Source organism: Anopheles gambiae, chromosome 3 (assembly GCF_943734735.2).
Source record: "Anopheles gambiae chromosome 3, idAnoGambNW_F1_1, whole genome shotgun sequence".
Classification (NCBI taxonomy): Eukaryota; Metazoa; Arthropoda; class Insecta; order Diptera; family Culicidae; genus Anopheles; species Anopheles gambiae.
The window spans coordinates 66,365,404-66,382,032 of record NC_064602.1 but is presented as its reverse complement, the minus strand read 5'-3'; the positions used below and the strand labels follow the sequence as shown (position 1 = coordinate 66,382,032).

The following is a 16,629-nucleotide window of genomic DNA, read 5'->3' as shown; positions in this document are numbered from 1 at the left end:
AGTTTAGAAGCCTTACCTTGGGTAGGGGGACATAACTAAACTCTTGAAATAAGTTGGAACGCGAAGTATCAGGAAGCGTAACGTCCTATCTTGGCCATCCGAACGAATCTGACTTGCCATGGTCGGAATTGGTTTTATATATACTCAAGATATGTTATGGGTTTCGTACATTTGGTTTTGGAATATGTTTTTGTCCTAATTAAATGTTATTGTTATTTGTAACAATTTATAAATTGAAATGGTGTGGGGTGTTTGTCGATGTGTGCCTATGCTTCGGTTTTACTGTATTGCGAAAGAAGGTTTCAACTATTGTTGCTAAATAATGGATATTTTCGTCGTTGAGCTTATGACTTGCTATTAGTGATGCGCGTTGCGTACCGAACCTGCCTGGTGCGATCCATTCCAGCATGCAAGCATCCGGACCGCGATCCTTATTTTTAACCCAAGCAGGTTCAAACTGAACCTGTTGCTCCCACCGTTCTTTGCGATCCGACCTGAACCGGCTGTTATCAACGATCATATCGATCCGATCTGAACCGGCTGCTCTCAGCGTTCTTTGTGATCTGTGCTGGGCCGGTTGCTCTCAGTGCTCTTTGCGATCCGGCCTAGAACGCACGACATTCTACTCTCTTTGCATTGATGAGCCGGTTTGCTGTAAACAAATCATCCAGGTTCAATTTAAACCTGTTTCTCTCAGCGTTCTTTTCGATCCGGTCTGGAACGCACGATTCATACGATGGGCCGATTTGGTAAGTACAAAGAAAATAGGTAAAGTCTGAACCTGTTTCTCTCAGCGTTCTTTTCGTTCCGGTAAAGAACGGCGTTCTCTTCTCTTTTGCTTCTTTCTAGTATGGACACACACACACATTCTGTCTATATGAGTGATAACAGCGCAAGCCATACTCTCTCAGTCCAAGAGATAACGGTACAACACCTGAGCCGTGAAGCCAGAGAAGGATAGAGATTTGTGATTGGTGGGAAGCTAATCGCCAAAATTTAAAGAGACAATCCTGCACTAGCGATAAGCGCAATGAATGAAATGTCTCTCTTCTGCCATATGGATGTTATCAGTATAGGTGCGTTATTTGGACTGTATTGTGGTAGTCAATGAATTGCTATGTGTTGGGTGCTAAGCTGCTTCGTTGCGCATGCATCTCCAATGAATTCGTTTGAATTATTACCTGAGATCTTCTTTGTGCAACTAAATATTTAGGGTGCATGACACGTTTAGCCTTCTGCAATAATTTCTTTAAAGCCGTTTATCGCCCCGTGAAACAGCGCTATTCTTATGAACAATTAAAGTGCACTACCGAACACTTTCACACCGGTAGTTCACCGTACATCCGTACATACGAAATTTAAAAATCAGATTAAACTTATAAGCTTTTTGATTTTGCATCAAAATTTCATATGCGTTGCATCAAATTTCTGATTTACTTCTTTATTTAGAAGTATAAAAAGGGAATAATGATTAATTTTAGTAAAAACAAAAACAGCAAAACTTAAGTTAAGCGTTTATATTTTAGTAGAATAATAGTTTTACACATTCAGTAAACTATTATTTAGCTTTGTTTAATTGAAACTGTGTGATTACTGCACAAAAAATATATTACACAATATTCAATACTTTCAAGTTAACCATATATAAAGTGAGCAACTGAAAAAAGCGTAACCATCGCAGGTCATCTTGAACCTGCGTTCCGCGTTCCGTTCTTTTTCTCCAGATTGGCAGGTTCGTTCCGTTCCTCAATTTTCGGAACTATTCCCATCACTACTTGCTATGCGTTCTCGGTTCACCTAGTTTGCCTGCAGTAACGCCTGATTTGCTTATTATGCGTCTTTCGTGTATTTTCAAGAAGTGTGTCACAATTGTTTTTATTAACGGTGTGCCCTGAATTCTTCCGGTTGCTTTGTTATGGTGTGATCTGATTTGCTGAGTGTGTTATAATGAATGTGTTGCAATAGTGTGGTTTGGCTTTCCGAAGTGTGTTACAATGAGTTTATAGGGTAAATGTACCAATAGTGGTGCAATTTGTAGTGATACCGATGTGTTTTAATGGATTTAAAGTGTCAGGAAGGACAATTTCTGAATATTTTAACACATAGCAATTGGAATATGTTTTATCTTCGCAATCACAACCATTTTTACCATGAAATACATCAAATTTACGAAAAAATGCATATTTTTGTGACTGCTTCGTTGTACCTATAATGGTGGTATGGTTCCTATAGTCGTCGTATTGTGTTCCTATAGTGGTGGTAAACAAAGATGCATCAAAAACGGTGTATAACATCAATGAAACTTAGTTTCGAAGCTGTTTCCGTATGAATATCAAGGATTACTGCCATAATATAGGTTTTTGCGTAATTTAATCGTAAAAAATGTATAAATTTGATCGATGAAACTATTGACTAAAGTACTGCATCACACTTGTCGTCAACCTACACACGGAAGAGTGTGCTTGATTGGAAGTCAATTTTTCATTCAGCCATATAAGCGAATTTTGGCCTGTTTTTGGTAAATTACCTACATAAAACTCATTTCTGTTGCTTATTTTATTGAAAACAGTACGACATGTCAAAAATATCCTCGAAAAAATCTACAACGACTCGTTTTTATTGATTTTACAACTATAACCACTATAGGAACATGCATGTTTTGTGTACCTATAATGGCACTATGGTGAAAAACACTTAAAAATGCATAAATATGGTCAAAAGGCAAATAATTTTAGTAAAACAATAACATTTCATAACAGTTATGTTTCAAAACTAGTAATTGCGTGGTTATGTGGTCATTTAGAACGTTAACAGAAAAATGAGTTTCGTTATGAAATCCTAAGGATTTTGGAAAAATGTTGACACATTTCACAAAATAATGGATATTTCGGTCACTAAGTAACGGAATGGCCTCATTAAACTTTTAAATCTTTTGCAAAAGGCTAAAGAACATTGCACACTAACGTAAATAACTCAATTACATGTAATTTGCCGTATGAAGCGCATTTTAGCGCAATAGCACCACTATTGGTACTACCACCACTATAGGTACATTTACCCTAGTTGATATTGTGGTTTATAATAAGTTCTGTTTAGCTGATATGCTACAGCGGATTACTACCTGTTATGGTAATGTAGGAATAGTGACATTGCATGTTTTATGGTTACGAATATACGAGTCTTTTTGGATGTGCTGCGTCAGATAATCTGGCAATTGGCCATTTAATAGCTTATATACAAAGATCACAGTCATGTAGGTGACTCTTTGCTAATCAGACATCCCCTCAAGTATGTCTAACATTAACAATGATGAGGTAAATCGATTGAGCGTAGCAAAGAATAGGTAGGAGAGAGCAGCAAAAAAAGAGTTTAGAGGAACGAGACGATTACGTCAAACTAGAAAAAAAGAAGAATTATAAAAATATGCATCGTGGTACCGTGATTATGTGATAATAAGCCCATATGGGTTCTGGGACTGATCAAAAACCCTTATCGTTCGAGGAACTGCTATCAGTTTTATTCCAGTCCAGGATCTGAGCCGTACCCCGGTAGAGGAAATCATCCATAAGTGTTATGTAGACCTAGACCTTCTATTTGACGTAACGTCCTATCGTAGTGATGGGTCAAGTAGCACTGTGTCACCACACACACACACAGCACAGAAAAGGTTCAAGGTCGCTGCTGTTCATCGTGCCAAAAACCCTTTGTGTAAAAGATGTACCCAAACCTGTTTAGCACAAAACAAAACAGTGCATCAGTTTCTGAAGAAGCTACAGGTGAAAAACTTGAATAGGTTGCACGAAAAGTATCTGTTCCTGTTCTCTTGACGTACATTCCGACATCTCGAAGTACACCTTGTAATAATTAATTATCTGAGTCTGTGCACATTTTCAGCTACACAATATTTGAACCTAAGCAAATGTAAAATGCCTTGAAAAATAAAAATGTTAGCGTTTTTTGTTTGTAAGACTGTTTACGATTTACCCTTATTTAAGAATCAACACCGAAAGTTAATGTAGGATTTCCCCGAGGTTCTTAACCTACTAAATATTAAACCGACAACCAAACTGTTGATCGAATGGAACTGGCAGTACGAACTGGAACGTGCGTCGGAGAAGATCACATCATGGTCCACGGCACGGGACCGTGGCATGTTTGTTTTGCTAGTTTATTTTCTATACTGTTACTACATAATGTGCGTTACAGTTTTGCACAGGACGAGCTACACATCAACGATTATAATGATAACGAGTGTGGGGAACGGATGGTCAAACGTAAAGGGCTAGTGAAGGGTGGATATTCTACGCAACCGGGCGACTGGCCGTGGCATGCGGCGCTCTATCATCGGGGCATCAATAGTGCTGGGTTTGAGTATGCATGTGGTGGAAGCATTGTGCACCGATATATGGTGGTGACGGCTGCACACTGCGTCACGCTTGCAACCAGCCGTCGAAAAATTCCGGCCGACAATATGCAGCTAAGGTTGGGCCGGTTTAATCTTATGAACAATGAGGAGGAGTATGCCGAAGAGGTCGATGTGATCGAGGCAATACTGCATGAGGCATATCGTCCAACAACGTTCGAGAACGATATCGCCATTCTGCGGGTGAAAATTCCAATAATCTTCAATGATTACATTCAACCAGTGTGCCTTTGGAAGCGGGACGATGGGGTTGTCTTACCGTGGTTTTACAACCAACCGGGTACGGTAGTTGGATGGGGACTTTCGGAAGATAATACGATAGGCACGACCCTGAATGAAGCACGCATGCCGGTGGTCGATTCGTGGACGTGTTTGGCGAGTGATCGAGCGTTTTTTGGAAAATTTCTACAGTCGAAAGCATTCTGTGCAGGATACAAAAATGGTAAGACATTTTGTGGGGCTGTGAGCGTAGAACAGATGCTAACATTTGCTTGCATTCTTCACTTACAGGAACTGGTGTTTGCAATGGAGACAGCGGTGGTGGAATGTTTTTCCAGTTTCAAAATCGTTGGTATCTCAAGGGAGTGGTTTCGTTTAGCAATACAAACGATTATTCTGGAGTGTGCAATTTAAAACAATATATCGGATTTACTGACGCATCACAGTACATCGATTGGGTGTATGATAATACACCAATCAGTGGTATTGACGATCCGATACTTGGACACCCCAACATACGACTTATCAACCAAGGGAGCTGTGGACGGAATGAGCATATGGAGGAGTTAGATGAGAATCGCAAATCCATCTTAAACCAGTATCCTTGGATGGCAACACTGACACATCCGCAAACTACTGAATATGTCCCTTGCAATGGAGTATTGCTGAATCGAAACTACGTTCTCACGGTCGCTTGTTACGAATTAGAGTGTGTATAAGTTGCATGCAGAGGCAGTGTAAATAATTTAAAACTCAATCCATATGTTTTATTCTCTGTTACTACAGGAACTTGTCGGCTGTGACGCTAGGTGATTACGATACGAGCAAAACAAAGGATTGCGAAATCGTGTACGAAGATATGAAGTGTGTTTCCGCCGTTCAGACGGTTTCCGTGAGTGAATTTACCCGCAAAGATGATCTAGCGCTAGTCCGGCTAGCCGTTCCCGCTGATATTGGCGGACGACAAAATATTGAGGCAATCTGTCTCCCGGTGACTCCAGAGCAGCGCGACCGTCTGTACAACCGCTTCATCATGACGGGTTGGAAGGAGAGTGGATCTGACGCGACAATTCTACAACGTGCTCTGTTGGACGTAGTACATAACAAACAGTGCTGGGACGAATACCAAAAAGCTAACTACGGATTCGAAGGGTGGGACCAGATGGACAGTAGAATTATTTGTGCTCGAAATTTGAACAATCGTTCCCGATCACCTCAATGCAATGATTATCAGCCTGGATCGGCGATACAGGCAATAGATCAAAAGTCTAATCGATACTTACTTTACGGTTTACAGGTGGGTATTGGTTACTGCGATGTGCCGGGAAGGTACATTGCCGTCAGTAAATATTTGCTTTGGATTTTGGATAATATACGTAGATAGAAAGGACGTTCCAGCTTATTTCTTGCATTGAACATAGAAACTTACCACGGAATAGTGAATCTTGAATAAAAGAGAGAACAAAGAGATAAACAAGAAGGTATCTTTTAAAAGGTTATTGTGCTTTTCTCCTGTGAAATATATTTTGTGAGTTTATTTCCCATTTGATTTTAACTCTCCTGTTTAATTTGACTTGCAATTAAATAAAATTCCATTTACTTTGCACAAATGATCTCTTCCTTCCTAGTACTATCAAGTATCTAAAACTGTATAATCCTAAGACATATTATTTTGTCCCATAAGCATTGTTCATCCGTTCCACCGAAATATTGTGCTACAAACCTCATCAGAAATCATTAATGTAAATGCGATCTTCAATCCAATTCGTTGTTTCCGTCGAACTGTTTCGACGTATCCACATAGACGCATGATCCATATACAATCCAATCAGATTCATCATATTGTTGGAGGTTTTAGAATGGTTTGCTTGATGACCAATGCAGAGCTGCTTTGTGCTAACATACTGTTTGTTGCTACATAAGTTGACTCGGCCAATGATCATACCGATCATAGTAACAAAACATGGCTTACAAGTTGTTTCGTCTCTTCCTCAGCTTCAAGGTCGTCTTTTTAATCAACTCGTCCGTGGTTTACAACACCAAATTATGTTCTGTTTGTTCAGATATTATCGATCGGGTGACGCTGAAACACGTTGGACAGGTTGGAATGCTTGGGCAAAACCGGTATTAGCAACAGTGGTGAGTTTAACGGTAAGCAAAGAATTCGGGGGAGGGGCCCGCTTATGTGGGGGCCCCGTGGTTCATTAGTCCCAAATCACATTCTGTTGGATTCCTGGTCACACAGGTGTTCAGGGAAACGAAATAGCAAATCGAGTAGCCAATGCAGGACGTAATAGCCCGGCCTGCTGCCATAACACTCTTCCACGCCGTGATTTCTATCGCCTTACCAAAACCATTATCGCCAATAGCTGGAATGGTTATTGGGTTAGCAGCGGCCGTTCCTTCCTGAGAATCATCAAGACCACAACACCACCATTGAAAGACCATCCATCACACCAAGACCAGAGACTCCTATCACGACTTCGGATAGGACAGACTCGGCTCATCCGCACCTTTTACCACTATGCAGTTTCTGTGACGTCGACATCACCGTCCGTCACATTTTAGGCAGCGGTCTAATGTTGTTGCGCGCAACACTGTAGCTCGGAAACATATCGCTCAGGTGGTTTATGCATGTTGCTGGCAACATTTCACTTTGACATTGTTTAGCGTCAAAAAATAACCAATTAACAGCTCAGAGTTTCAGGTACAGGGGGCCTCAAATCTTATTTCTGCTTTGGGCTCCCGACACTGTAAACCCGCCACTGATTGTCAAACGCTCCATTTTTCTCATCCCTCGCTTCAAACAGTGTGACGATGCAAATCAATAGATTAAATATTTAGCTTATTGGTACTTTCAAACGATGCCTTAACTATTTACAATAAATATCGCCGGTAACTCTTAACCTCAACGAAAAGAAACCTTTTCTTCAGATTCTATTTTAGCACCTCATTACTTGAGTGTTGTATGTTACACTGTCGTTCTACGCAGTGGATTATTAACATTTTATCATCATTTTAGATCAGCGACAGATCTAACGGTAGGCGGACTAGGCGGTCGCTTGGGGCCCCGCCGATTTAGGGGCCCCGTAGATCGCCATTGTATAGTATGCCGTATGGACAGAGTACCCCCCCCCCCGTTAGCAAAAATTTTAGAGTCTGCGACTGATGATCGAAGGGGGCCCCGACGGCATTTCAAGTTTACTGTTCAACCTCCCAACAGCAAGTTAAGTTTTCCGCGACCAACCCCCCCCCCCCTCCCCCCCCCAACAACATTACCATTTACAGAGGGCCTCAACTCGTCTTTACGCCTAGGGCCCCCGATACCCTTGATCCGCCACTGTTTTAGATTTTACACAATCATCACCATTTTGTACCCAACGCTACTTTAACTTTATTTTAAAAGCTAATATTTTACTGTTAACACTCCAGACGTTCTCCTCAAATAATCTATTCCAAGATATGTACAGTCAGTCCAAAAAGTATTCGTCTAGCTGAATATTTTGCAGAAAAAGGGGAATTATGGCCGCAATAGGCATGGGGTGGAAAAAGTAATCATGGGGTTTGATAAAGGGACCATCAATACACACGTTTTGCTAAAAAATTTTAAATAGTACATAGTAAATAGTATATAGTACTATATCAACCAAAATACATAAAAAACTAAAAAAAGTCGTTTGATGGGCGCGCAAAAAGTATTCGTCCATCAGACTTTTGGCGTAATATGCGTAAGAAAACAAAGGTTATGGAATCAAAAAATGTCCTGATCTTGTTTCTTATTGCTTTTATGACTGTTCGAGCAGCTACGCGAATCGTGCAGATTTGAACTGCGGATCGGATCACATCCGCGCCCGTTGATGTACACATCTCTATCGATCATAAATTAATAAATAGAGGGCGAAAAGGCTTTTTCCCTCTCTTCATCACCAGCAATTTCTTACAACGGCTTCGGTAATTATTAGCAGCAAAAACCAAAGAAAGAAAAGGAAACTTTATCCGAAAACTATTCGCGACGAAACATTGGTGCCGTGACCAGGATTGTGCCGATATCCTGAATATTCGCAATTTTTTCGATAAAGTGCTAAACACCTTTGCCTTTCACTACCCGACCGTTACACTGCACTTTACACTACACTCGCGCACACGATAATCGCAGTTTTAGTAAGATGCCAGCTCAACCGCTTATTTTGTCGTCGAGACGAACGATTTTGATTGCCATTTTGGCCCGTTACGAAGAGTTTCTTCAAAACTACCAGCCCTATAGGGATTCTATCGAGGTGGAAACTCGTATGGCCAAATTTGACCAAATATGCAAGGATTTGGAGAGTCTTCAACAGCAGCTGGAGGACAGTGCAACCACTGCTGAAGAGATGACACACAATGCCGCCCTTAGGGAGGATTTTGAACGGCGCTTGATTCGCGTTCAATCGGCATTGAAAGCGAAATATAGAGAAATTCCGCGCAGCGAAGTGTCGCAGCAAGGAGCCGGTAGGAACCCGCTACAAGGCATAAAACTGCCCACCATCGCTCTGCCGGAGTTTGACGGCGATTATATGCAATGGCTGACCTTTAGGGATACCTTTGAGTGTTTGATTCACGATAATGTTGATTTGCCGCCAATACAAAAATTCCATTATCTACGCGCAGCCCTAAAAGGTGAAGCAGCGCAAGTGATCGAGGCCATTACAATAAGCGCCTCCAGCTATGAATTAGCTTGGAAAACACTCGCTGAGCGATATTCGAATGAATATTTACTGAAAAAACGCCACTTACAAGCGATGTTCGGCATCACTCCAGCGAAGAGGGAAAGTGCGACAACCCTGCACCAGTTAGTGGACGAGTTCGAGCGTCACAAAAAAACCCTAAATCACTTGGGAGAGAAAACTGACGGCTGGAGCAGCATATTAGAGCATTTACTTTGCACAAAATTGCCCTCTAACACATTACGCGATTGGGAAGAATTTGCTTCGACCAATGACAATCCGAGCTACGATTCGTTGATTGCCTTTTTGCACCGCCGTATGCGCGTACTCGAGACGCTATTAGTAAACAAACCCGAACCATCACCTATAGAAGCACCGATACCACCAAGACGCACCATTTTTCCGCGCACTGCTAGTTTTGCTACCACTGACCGCGATGTTAATAAATGCCCGTTGTGCAATATGCCGCACACCATCACAAAATGCCAGCGATTTAATGCCATGAATCCTGCCCAGCGGTACCGTAAGGTACTTGATGCCCGCTTGTGTTTGAATTGTCTGCGCGACAATCACCGTGCCCGCGATTGCTCGTCACAGTACAAGTGTCGTCATTGCAACTTGGCGCATCACACAATGATTCACACTGAAAGCACTCCCAGCACATCTTCCACTACATTTCCAATGCTAGCTGCGCAAGATGAACCTTCACACACAACACACGCCACTGATGATCACACGGCTAGCATACAACGCAGCTACGCAGCTGCAATAAAACAATCACCTTCACAAATATTATTACAAACTGCACTTCTAAATGTAACCGATGCACACGGCATCCTGCATCCTGTGCGTGCACTCTTAGACAGCGCATCACAGCCCAATTTGATGAGCAATCGCCTTGCTCAGAGGTTGGCTTTGAAAAGTAGCACGGTTAACATAACCCTCAAAGGAGCAGGACTATCCACCAGAACGGTGTGGAGGTCGGTTCGAGCTCAAATTGCTTCACGTGTTGAACACTTTGACTTGGATGTCGATTTTCTGATAGTAGACAAGGTGATCGCTGATCTGCCGGCGCATGATGTTTCCACTCGCGGCTGGAACATTCCTTCGGAATTTGTTTTGGCTGACCCGCAGTTCGATAAATCAGCCCCGATTGATCTCATCCTTGGTGCCCGTCATTACGCTTCCTTCTTTACGAACGTAAAATCGCACGAGCTTGCTCCGAACCTTCCAACTATGCTGAACAGCGTGTTTGGGTGGGTCATGATTGGTCCCACCTCTCCTCAGAATCCTGCATCTCCGACCGATTGCACCGCCGCGTCCACAATCGTCTGCATGGCATCCCTGGAGGAGTCTCTCGAACGCTTTTGGAAGCTGGAAGGGTTAAGCGTCAATGATTCGTACTCACCTGATGAGCGGCGATGCGAAACGTTGTATAAAGAAACCACTCAGCGCGACGAGTCGGGTCGATATATTGTACGATTGCCCAAACAGACCGACTTCACGGAAAAGCTTGGCCTGTCTAAAACTACCGCTTTGAGACGCTTCGAGCTGCTGGAGAGGAGGCTAGAACGCAACCCACAGCTCAAGGAAGACTATCATGCCTTCATGAAGGAGTATTTGGAGCTGGGGCACATGTCGCTCATGAACAAAGATAGTGGGGATGAACAGGCGTACTACCTACCGCACCATCCCGTATTTAAAGCCTCCAGTACCACCACGAAAGTAAGGGTCGTGTTTGACGGATCTGCAAAAACAAGCACTGGTTATTCCTTGAATGACATTCTATGTGTTGGTCCAATCGTGCAGGACGAGCTGCTTGATATTGTGTTGCGATTCCGCACCTACCAAATAGCACTTGTGGGAGATATAGCGAAAATGTACCGACAAATATTGCTGCATTCTGAGGATCGTCGATTGGTGCGCATATTCTTTCGATTCTCGCCACAAGCTCCGATCCAAGTATATGAGCTCAACACCGTTACATATGGACTAGCACCTTCCTCGTTTCTGGCTACACGCACACTTATCCAACTAGCAGATGATGAAGGGACTGAATATGCGCTTGCATCTGCAGCCCTGAAACGAAACTTTTACGTGGACGACTTCATTGGTGGTGCCAATAACGTTCGCGAAGCTGTTCAGCTGCGTAAGGAGTTATCAGCGCTACTTGCCAAAGGTGGGTTTGAGTTGCGCAAGTGGACCTCAAACAATCTGAGCGTACTCTCCGGCTTAAGCACCGAGTATATCGGCACACACTCATCGCTGCATTTTATACCCAACGAGACGGTCAAAGCACTCGGCATCTCGTGGAAGCCTGAATCGGATGAGCTGTGTTTTGAATCCAACACTGAGGCTGATGAAGCCACGTCGACCAAGCGATCTATTTTGTCGAGCATTGCCAAAATGTACGATCCGCTCGGATTGATAGCACCGGTGATCGTGCGTGCTAAGATGCTGATGCAGGAGCTATGGCTACTCAAATCCGGCTGGGATGAACCTGTTCCTAATCACATCTGTAAAAAATGGAAGGCGATTCAGAGCGACTGGAAAACGTTATCCGAGTACAGGACTAACCGTTACGCTCTCTTACCAGATGCAACAGTAGAATTTCACACATTTACCGATGCTTCGGAGGCCGCCTACGGAGCATGTGTGTACGCTCGTTGTGAAAGCGCGGCGGGAGAAGTCCGCATCAGCCTATTAGCTTCGAAGTCTCGAGTGGCACCACTGAAGCGCGTCACGTTGCCGAGGCTTGAACTAAGCGCAGCTGTCCTGGGCGCCCATCTGCATCATCGCGTCAAGGAGGCAATGCAGATCGTGTGCGCCGAATCGTTTTTCTGGTCCGACTCAACAGTGACGCTAAAATGGATTGCGTCACCTCCCAACTCCTGGAAGACGTTCGTGGCAAATCGAGTAGCTGAGGTGCAACACTACTCTCATCCAAGGCAATGGAGGCACGTTCCTGGCACATCCAATCCTGCTGACTTGGTTTCCCGAGGCATGTCGGCAGCACACTTCACGCAGAATCAGCTTTGGAATAACGGTCCAGATTGGCTTGTGCAACCTTCGTCCCATTGGCCCAGCTCAGATCCAGAACCAAGCGATGAGGCGGACCTAGAAGCACGCCAGGTGAGTGCCGCTTTAGTTTGTACACAAACTCATCCATGGTTTGGCATTTCTTCATCCTTCACCAGAATGGTACGCATCATTGCATACTGCATACGTTTTGTGCGCAACACCAAGCAGAAGGCGCGATCACAGCGATCGATACCGCACACCAATGCATCCAAGACGATCACGCCCAAGTACGTGGATGCTGCAAAAATTGTGCTTTGCAGACTAGCCCAGCAAGATGCATTTTCCGCGGAAATCAAGCAGCTAAAAAAGGGAGAAGCATTGATGAAACAATCTCCTTTACGAAAACTTACCCCATTCCTGGATACAGAAGAAGTAATACGGGTGGGAGGACGATTGAACTTGTCGCAACTACCGTATCAGTCCAAGCATCCAGCTGTTCTACCGAAGAACCACAAATTCACCCGTCTACTTGCGGAAGATTATCATGAAGAGATGAAACATGCTAGTGGAAGGCTATTGCTATCCCGCATTAGAGAACTGTATTGGCCACTGGACGGACGTCGCTTGGTAAAAAAGCATTGCAAGAAACTGCTTCCGCTGTATTCGGCAAGATCCCGCACTCGCCCGGCAGCCGGTTGGCCAGCTTCCACCATCCCGCATCACACCGAGCCGACCTTTTTCTGTAACCGGAGTGGATTACGCCGGTCCATTCTACTTGAAGCCAGCGCACCGGAAGGCAGCAGCTACTAAGAGCTATCTGTGCGTTTTCGTGTGTTTCGCAACGAAAGCTGTGCACTTGGAACTCGTAGGAGACCTCACAACGGCGGGATTCTTAGCAGCGCTACGCCGATTCACATCACGACGCGGATTGCCAGCCCACATCCATTCTGATAATGGGAAAAACTTCGAAGGCGCAGAACGTGAACTGAAGGAGCTTTTTGAGCTGTTCAACGACGAACAACACCGCAACACCGTGGCTACTAGATGCGCTGACCGGGGAATCACTTGGCATTTCAATCCACCAAAGGCTCCACACTTCGGCGGATTATGGGAAGCAGCAGTAAAGACGGCGAAGCGACACCTCTATCGTCACCTGGGCAATACGCGGCTGTCGTACGAAGGCTACTGCACTGTGCTCCACCAAATCGAAGCAGCGATGAATTCCCGTCCGCTGTTGCCTTTGTCCGACGATCCCAACGAGCTAGCTGCACTCACACCGGCACACTTCCTTATTGGCACATCGATGTTCGCCGTGCCTGAACCGGACTACACCCAGCTGAAATCCTGCACGCTAGATGATCTTCAGAAGTGGCAGCTTTTGGTTCAGCGTTTTTGGAAGCATTGGGCCACTGAGTATCTACAAGAAATGCAGAAATGTTATGCAAGTGGTGGCAGCAACAACAGCAACATACTTCCCGGCAGGTTAGTGATCCTCATGGACGAATCGTTACCCACCACTCGTTGGCCTCTCGCGCGTATCGTTAAAATCCATCCCGGTGAAGACAAGATAGTACGCGTCGTTACGCTTAAGACAGCTAAGGGAATAATTACGCGACCGATCACGAAAATATGCGTTTTACCGCTCAGAACTGATAGCGAAAACCACGTGTAGTCTAGGAAGCAACTTTTTGTTGACATTCGTCAAGGTGGGGAGGATGTTCGAGCAGCTACGCGAATCGTGCAGATTTGAACTGCGGATCGGATCACATCCGCGCCCGTTGATGTACACATCTCTATCGATCATAAATTAATAAATAGAGGGCGAAAAGGCTTTTTCCCTCTCTTCATCACCAGCAATTTCTTACAACGGCTTCGGTAATTATTAGCAGCAAAAACCAAAGAAAGAAAAGGAAACTTTATCCGAAAACTATTCGCGACGAAACAATGACTATTGGTGACTGCTTGCACAACGCAAGAACACATTTGAACTTTTAAAAAGGCGTAGTTTTGACCCATACATCCTCCAAGACTTGTTCCAATTATTCGCTGGTAGAGGGATTGCATTTCCGGGCCATGTGGCCAAGTTCCATTGAAAAAAATGGCAACTGCTATCATATTGAGAGTCTATTAATTCATTTTCATCAGTTTGGTTTCAGCTGGTTTGGTGCTTCGGGCAAATGACAATGCTCTGTATGTTCTTCAGCTTGACTGTTCTTGAAACATGTGGTATTTTTTTAGTACAATTTCTCAGAACTGGCACCCAAAGTACTTAAAAACTGCAAGAATATATTTCTCCATCTCGTCTCCTATCAATTTGAATCATTTTTCTAGCTCACCTTTCCTCCATGTGCCCTGGTAAAATGACACCATGGTGCTACCGTTACACGAGATTTTGTTGCTGCATCTTAGTAGACTGTTTTCGCTACAGTAGACGTCGGCCGTACGATCTTGGCGATTTAAACATGTTTTAATATGTTAGTACAGCCTAATTTGAAACAAATTCCTGAATTATTTGATGGACCTTAACAGATTTGGCCACTTTCTGGGTACGGTATTATTCAAACAAAACATGTTTGTAACAACTCACTCATTGAAGCTATTACATGACCAGCTACGATGAAATGCAGCATGACCCATCAACCAAACGTGACCCATCTATTCTCCTGACCCTATTGGCCATCACAAAATGCCCTGATTCTTTCGTAAAATTTGATTTTTCGGACATTAAACCGCTTCTTTCGTTAGATTAACCGTCAAGGATGGCTGCTTGCATGGCAGTTTGTGACACAATTAGTGTCAGAAAAATGGCCAAACTCCGATCAAATGAAGGAACGAGGCCTCCCACACATTTTGTAACCTTCAAAAATGGGTAGGATAGGTTATGCATAAGATAAAGATACGATTTGCGCCTTCATGCTCCAATCATTTAACTCCCCCGCTTTTAGTGCCTCTCTGACTGCTTGAAGTGCAATTGAAACAACAGAAATGAATTATTTTAGAAGGAAGTCACCAGTAGATTGATAATAATACATTTAATTCACGTCTAGGTAGTGTTTGTCCAGCGTAAATAATTAAAAAGCTAGATGGACGAATACTTTTTGCGCGCCTATAAAACGACTTTTTTTAGTTTTTTAAATAATTTAGTTGTTATTGCACTATTTTAATGCTCATTTTTAGCAGTAGGTGTGTATTGATGGTCTCTTTATCAAATCTCATCATTACTTTTATCACCCCATACGCATTGCGGCCATAATTCGCATTTTTCTTTAAAATATTCAGCTAGACGAATACTTTTTGGACTGACTGTAGCTTAAATTATGCTCAAATGCTACAGAGTGATTCTAAAATTCTAAAAACCAGCTTGTCGGAGACTCAGACCAACTGGGAGGCAGTGTTTTAGTTAATGGCAACAATCTCGAGCTCTGCTATCTTGGGACCGTACTTATTTTGGACAACGACATCAGCAGCGAAATCCGGAAACGCATTGTGCAGGGGAATCATGCATAGTATGTACTTCACCGACTGCTGAGATGTAAATTACTTCGAGACCGCAGGAACCTCGCGCCGTTCCATCGCCTCTTCCGGGGAGCCGCAAAGAATTAATCATCGCTCATCTTCGTGGTTTATCTGACCCGGGAGCTTCCTCCGGATAACCATTGTACTAATTGTACTGATTGTACTAATTTAAGATATTCGAAATTATCATTGTCTGAAAGGGACTACATGTGGACTGTCGAATTATAACAATAACAAATTAATAACATTGATTCCCCCGGTCGTCCTCTACGGACACGAGTCCTGGACCATTCGAGCGGAGGATGCAAACGCTGGGCGTGTTTGAGCGACGCAACCTCCGGACCATCTTTGTCGGTGTGTTCGAGCATGACGGATGAACAACGAGCTTGCGGAGCTATACGCAAACGGAGCATCCTGACGGTGGAGAAGGCTGGCAGATTACGATGGCTGGGACATGTTATGAGAATGCCGGACTCATGCCCTACCAAACAATCAATCCTCGGAAACTTTCTTGCCTCGTAACATTTTGACAACCATTTTAATATTTTTTTTGTTACTTGTATTTACTGATAACAGCACAAAATACATTGTAAAATTGTAAATACTACTGATTTCGCTTTGTTCCCAGAACTTTCTTTGTTCCGGCTTAATGCTATGGTACAGCAAAATGAAAAACGGCAAAATGCAACAATTGTTAAATTAATGTTATTTTAGAGAGTAAACAGAAATCGTAAACATTGCAAACTT

General features: G+C 43.5%; 2 protein-coding genes across 2 annotated transcripts; both read left to right on the top strand.

The window, feature by feature from the left end:
* Positions 1 to 4,044: 4,044 nt before the first annotated feature.
* Positions 4,045 to 6,041, top strand: LOC1269219 (polyserase-2). The gene is made up of 3 exons (XM_307830.5): positions 4,045 to 4,865; positions 4,934 to 5,351; positions 5,429 to 6,041. The coding sequence occupies exons 1-3, from the start codon at positions 4,079 to 4,081 to the stop codon at positions 6,024 to 6,026; spliced, it is 1,803 nt and encodes a 600-aa protein (XP_307830.5). The 5' UTR covers positions 4,045 to 4,078; the 3' UTR covers positions 6,027 to 6,041.
* A 2,767-nt stretch (positions 6,042 to 8,808) lies between these two features.
* On the top strand, positions 8,809 to 13,112 carry LOC133393150 (uncharacterized). Its single transcript, XM_061656607.1, has 4 exons — positions 8,809 to 9,130; positions 10,391 to 11,070; positions 11,155 to 12,477; positions 13,038 to 13,112. Exons 1-4 carry the CDS (start codon positions 8,809 to 8,811, stop codon positions 13,110 to 13,112), a joined length of 2,400 nt encoding a protein of 799 aa, XP_061512591.1.
* The last annotated feature ends 3,517 nt before the right edge of the window (positions 13,113 to 16,629 follow it).

Bases quoted from the DNA above. Each gene is read 5' to 3' on its own strand.
- LOC1269219 (XM_307830.5), top strand. From the start codon at position 4,079: ATGGAACTGGCAGTACGAACTGGAACGTGCGTCGGAGAAGATCACATC. The intron at 4,866-4,933 runs GTAAGACATTTT...CTTCACTTACAG, and splicing joins CTGTGCAGGATACAAAAATG to GAACTGGTGTTTGCAATGGA. The intron at 5,352-5,428 runs GTGTGTATAAGT...CTGTTACTACAG, and splicing joins GTCGCTTGTTACGAATTAGA to GAACTTGTCGGCTGTGACGC.
- LOC133393150 (XM_061656607.1), top strand. From the start codon at position 8,809: ATGCCAGCTCAACCGCTTATTTTGTCGTCGAGACGAACGATTTTGATT. The intron at 9,131-10,390 runs GTAGGAACCCGC...ATTTTCTGATAG, and splicing joins AGTGTCGCAGCAAGGAGCCG to TAGACAAGGTGATCGCTGAT. The intron at 12,478-13,037 runs GTGAGTGCCGCT...GTATTCGGCAAG, and splicing joins CGGACCTAGAAGCACGCCAG to ATCCCGCACTCGCCCGGCAG.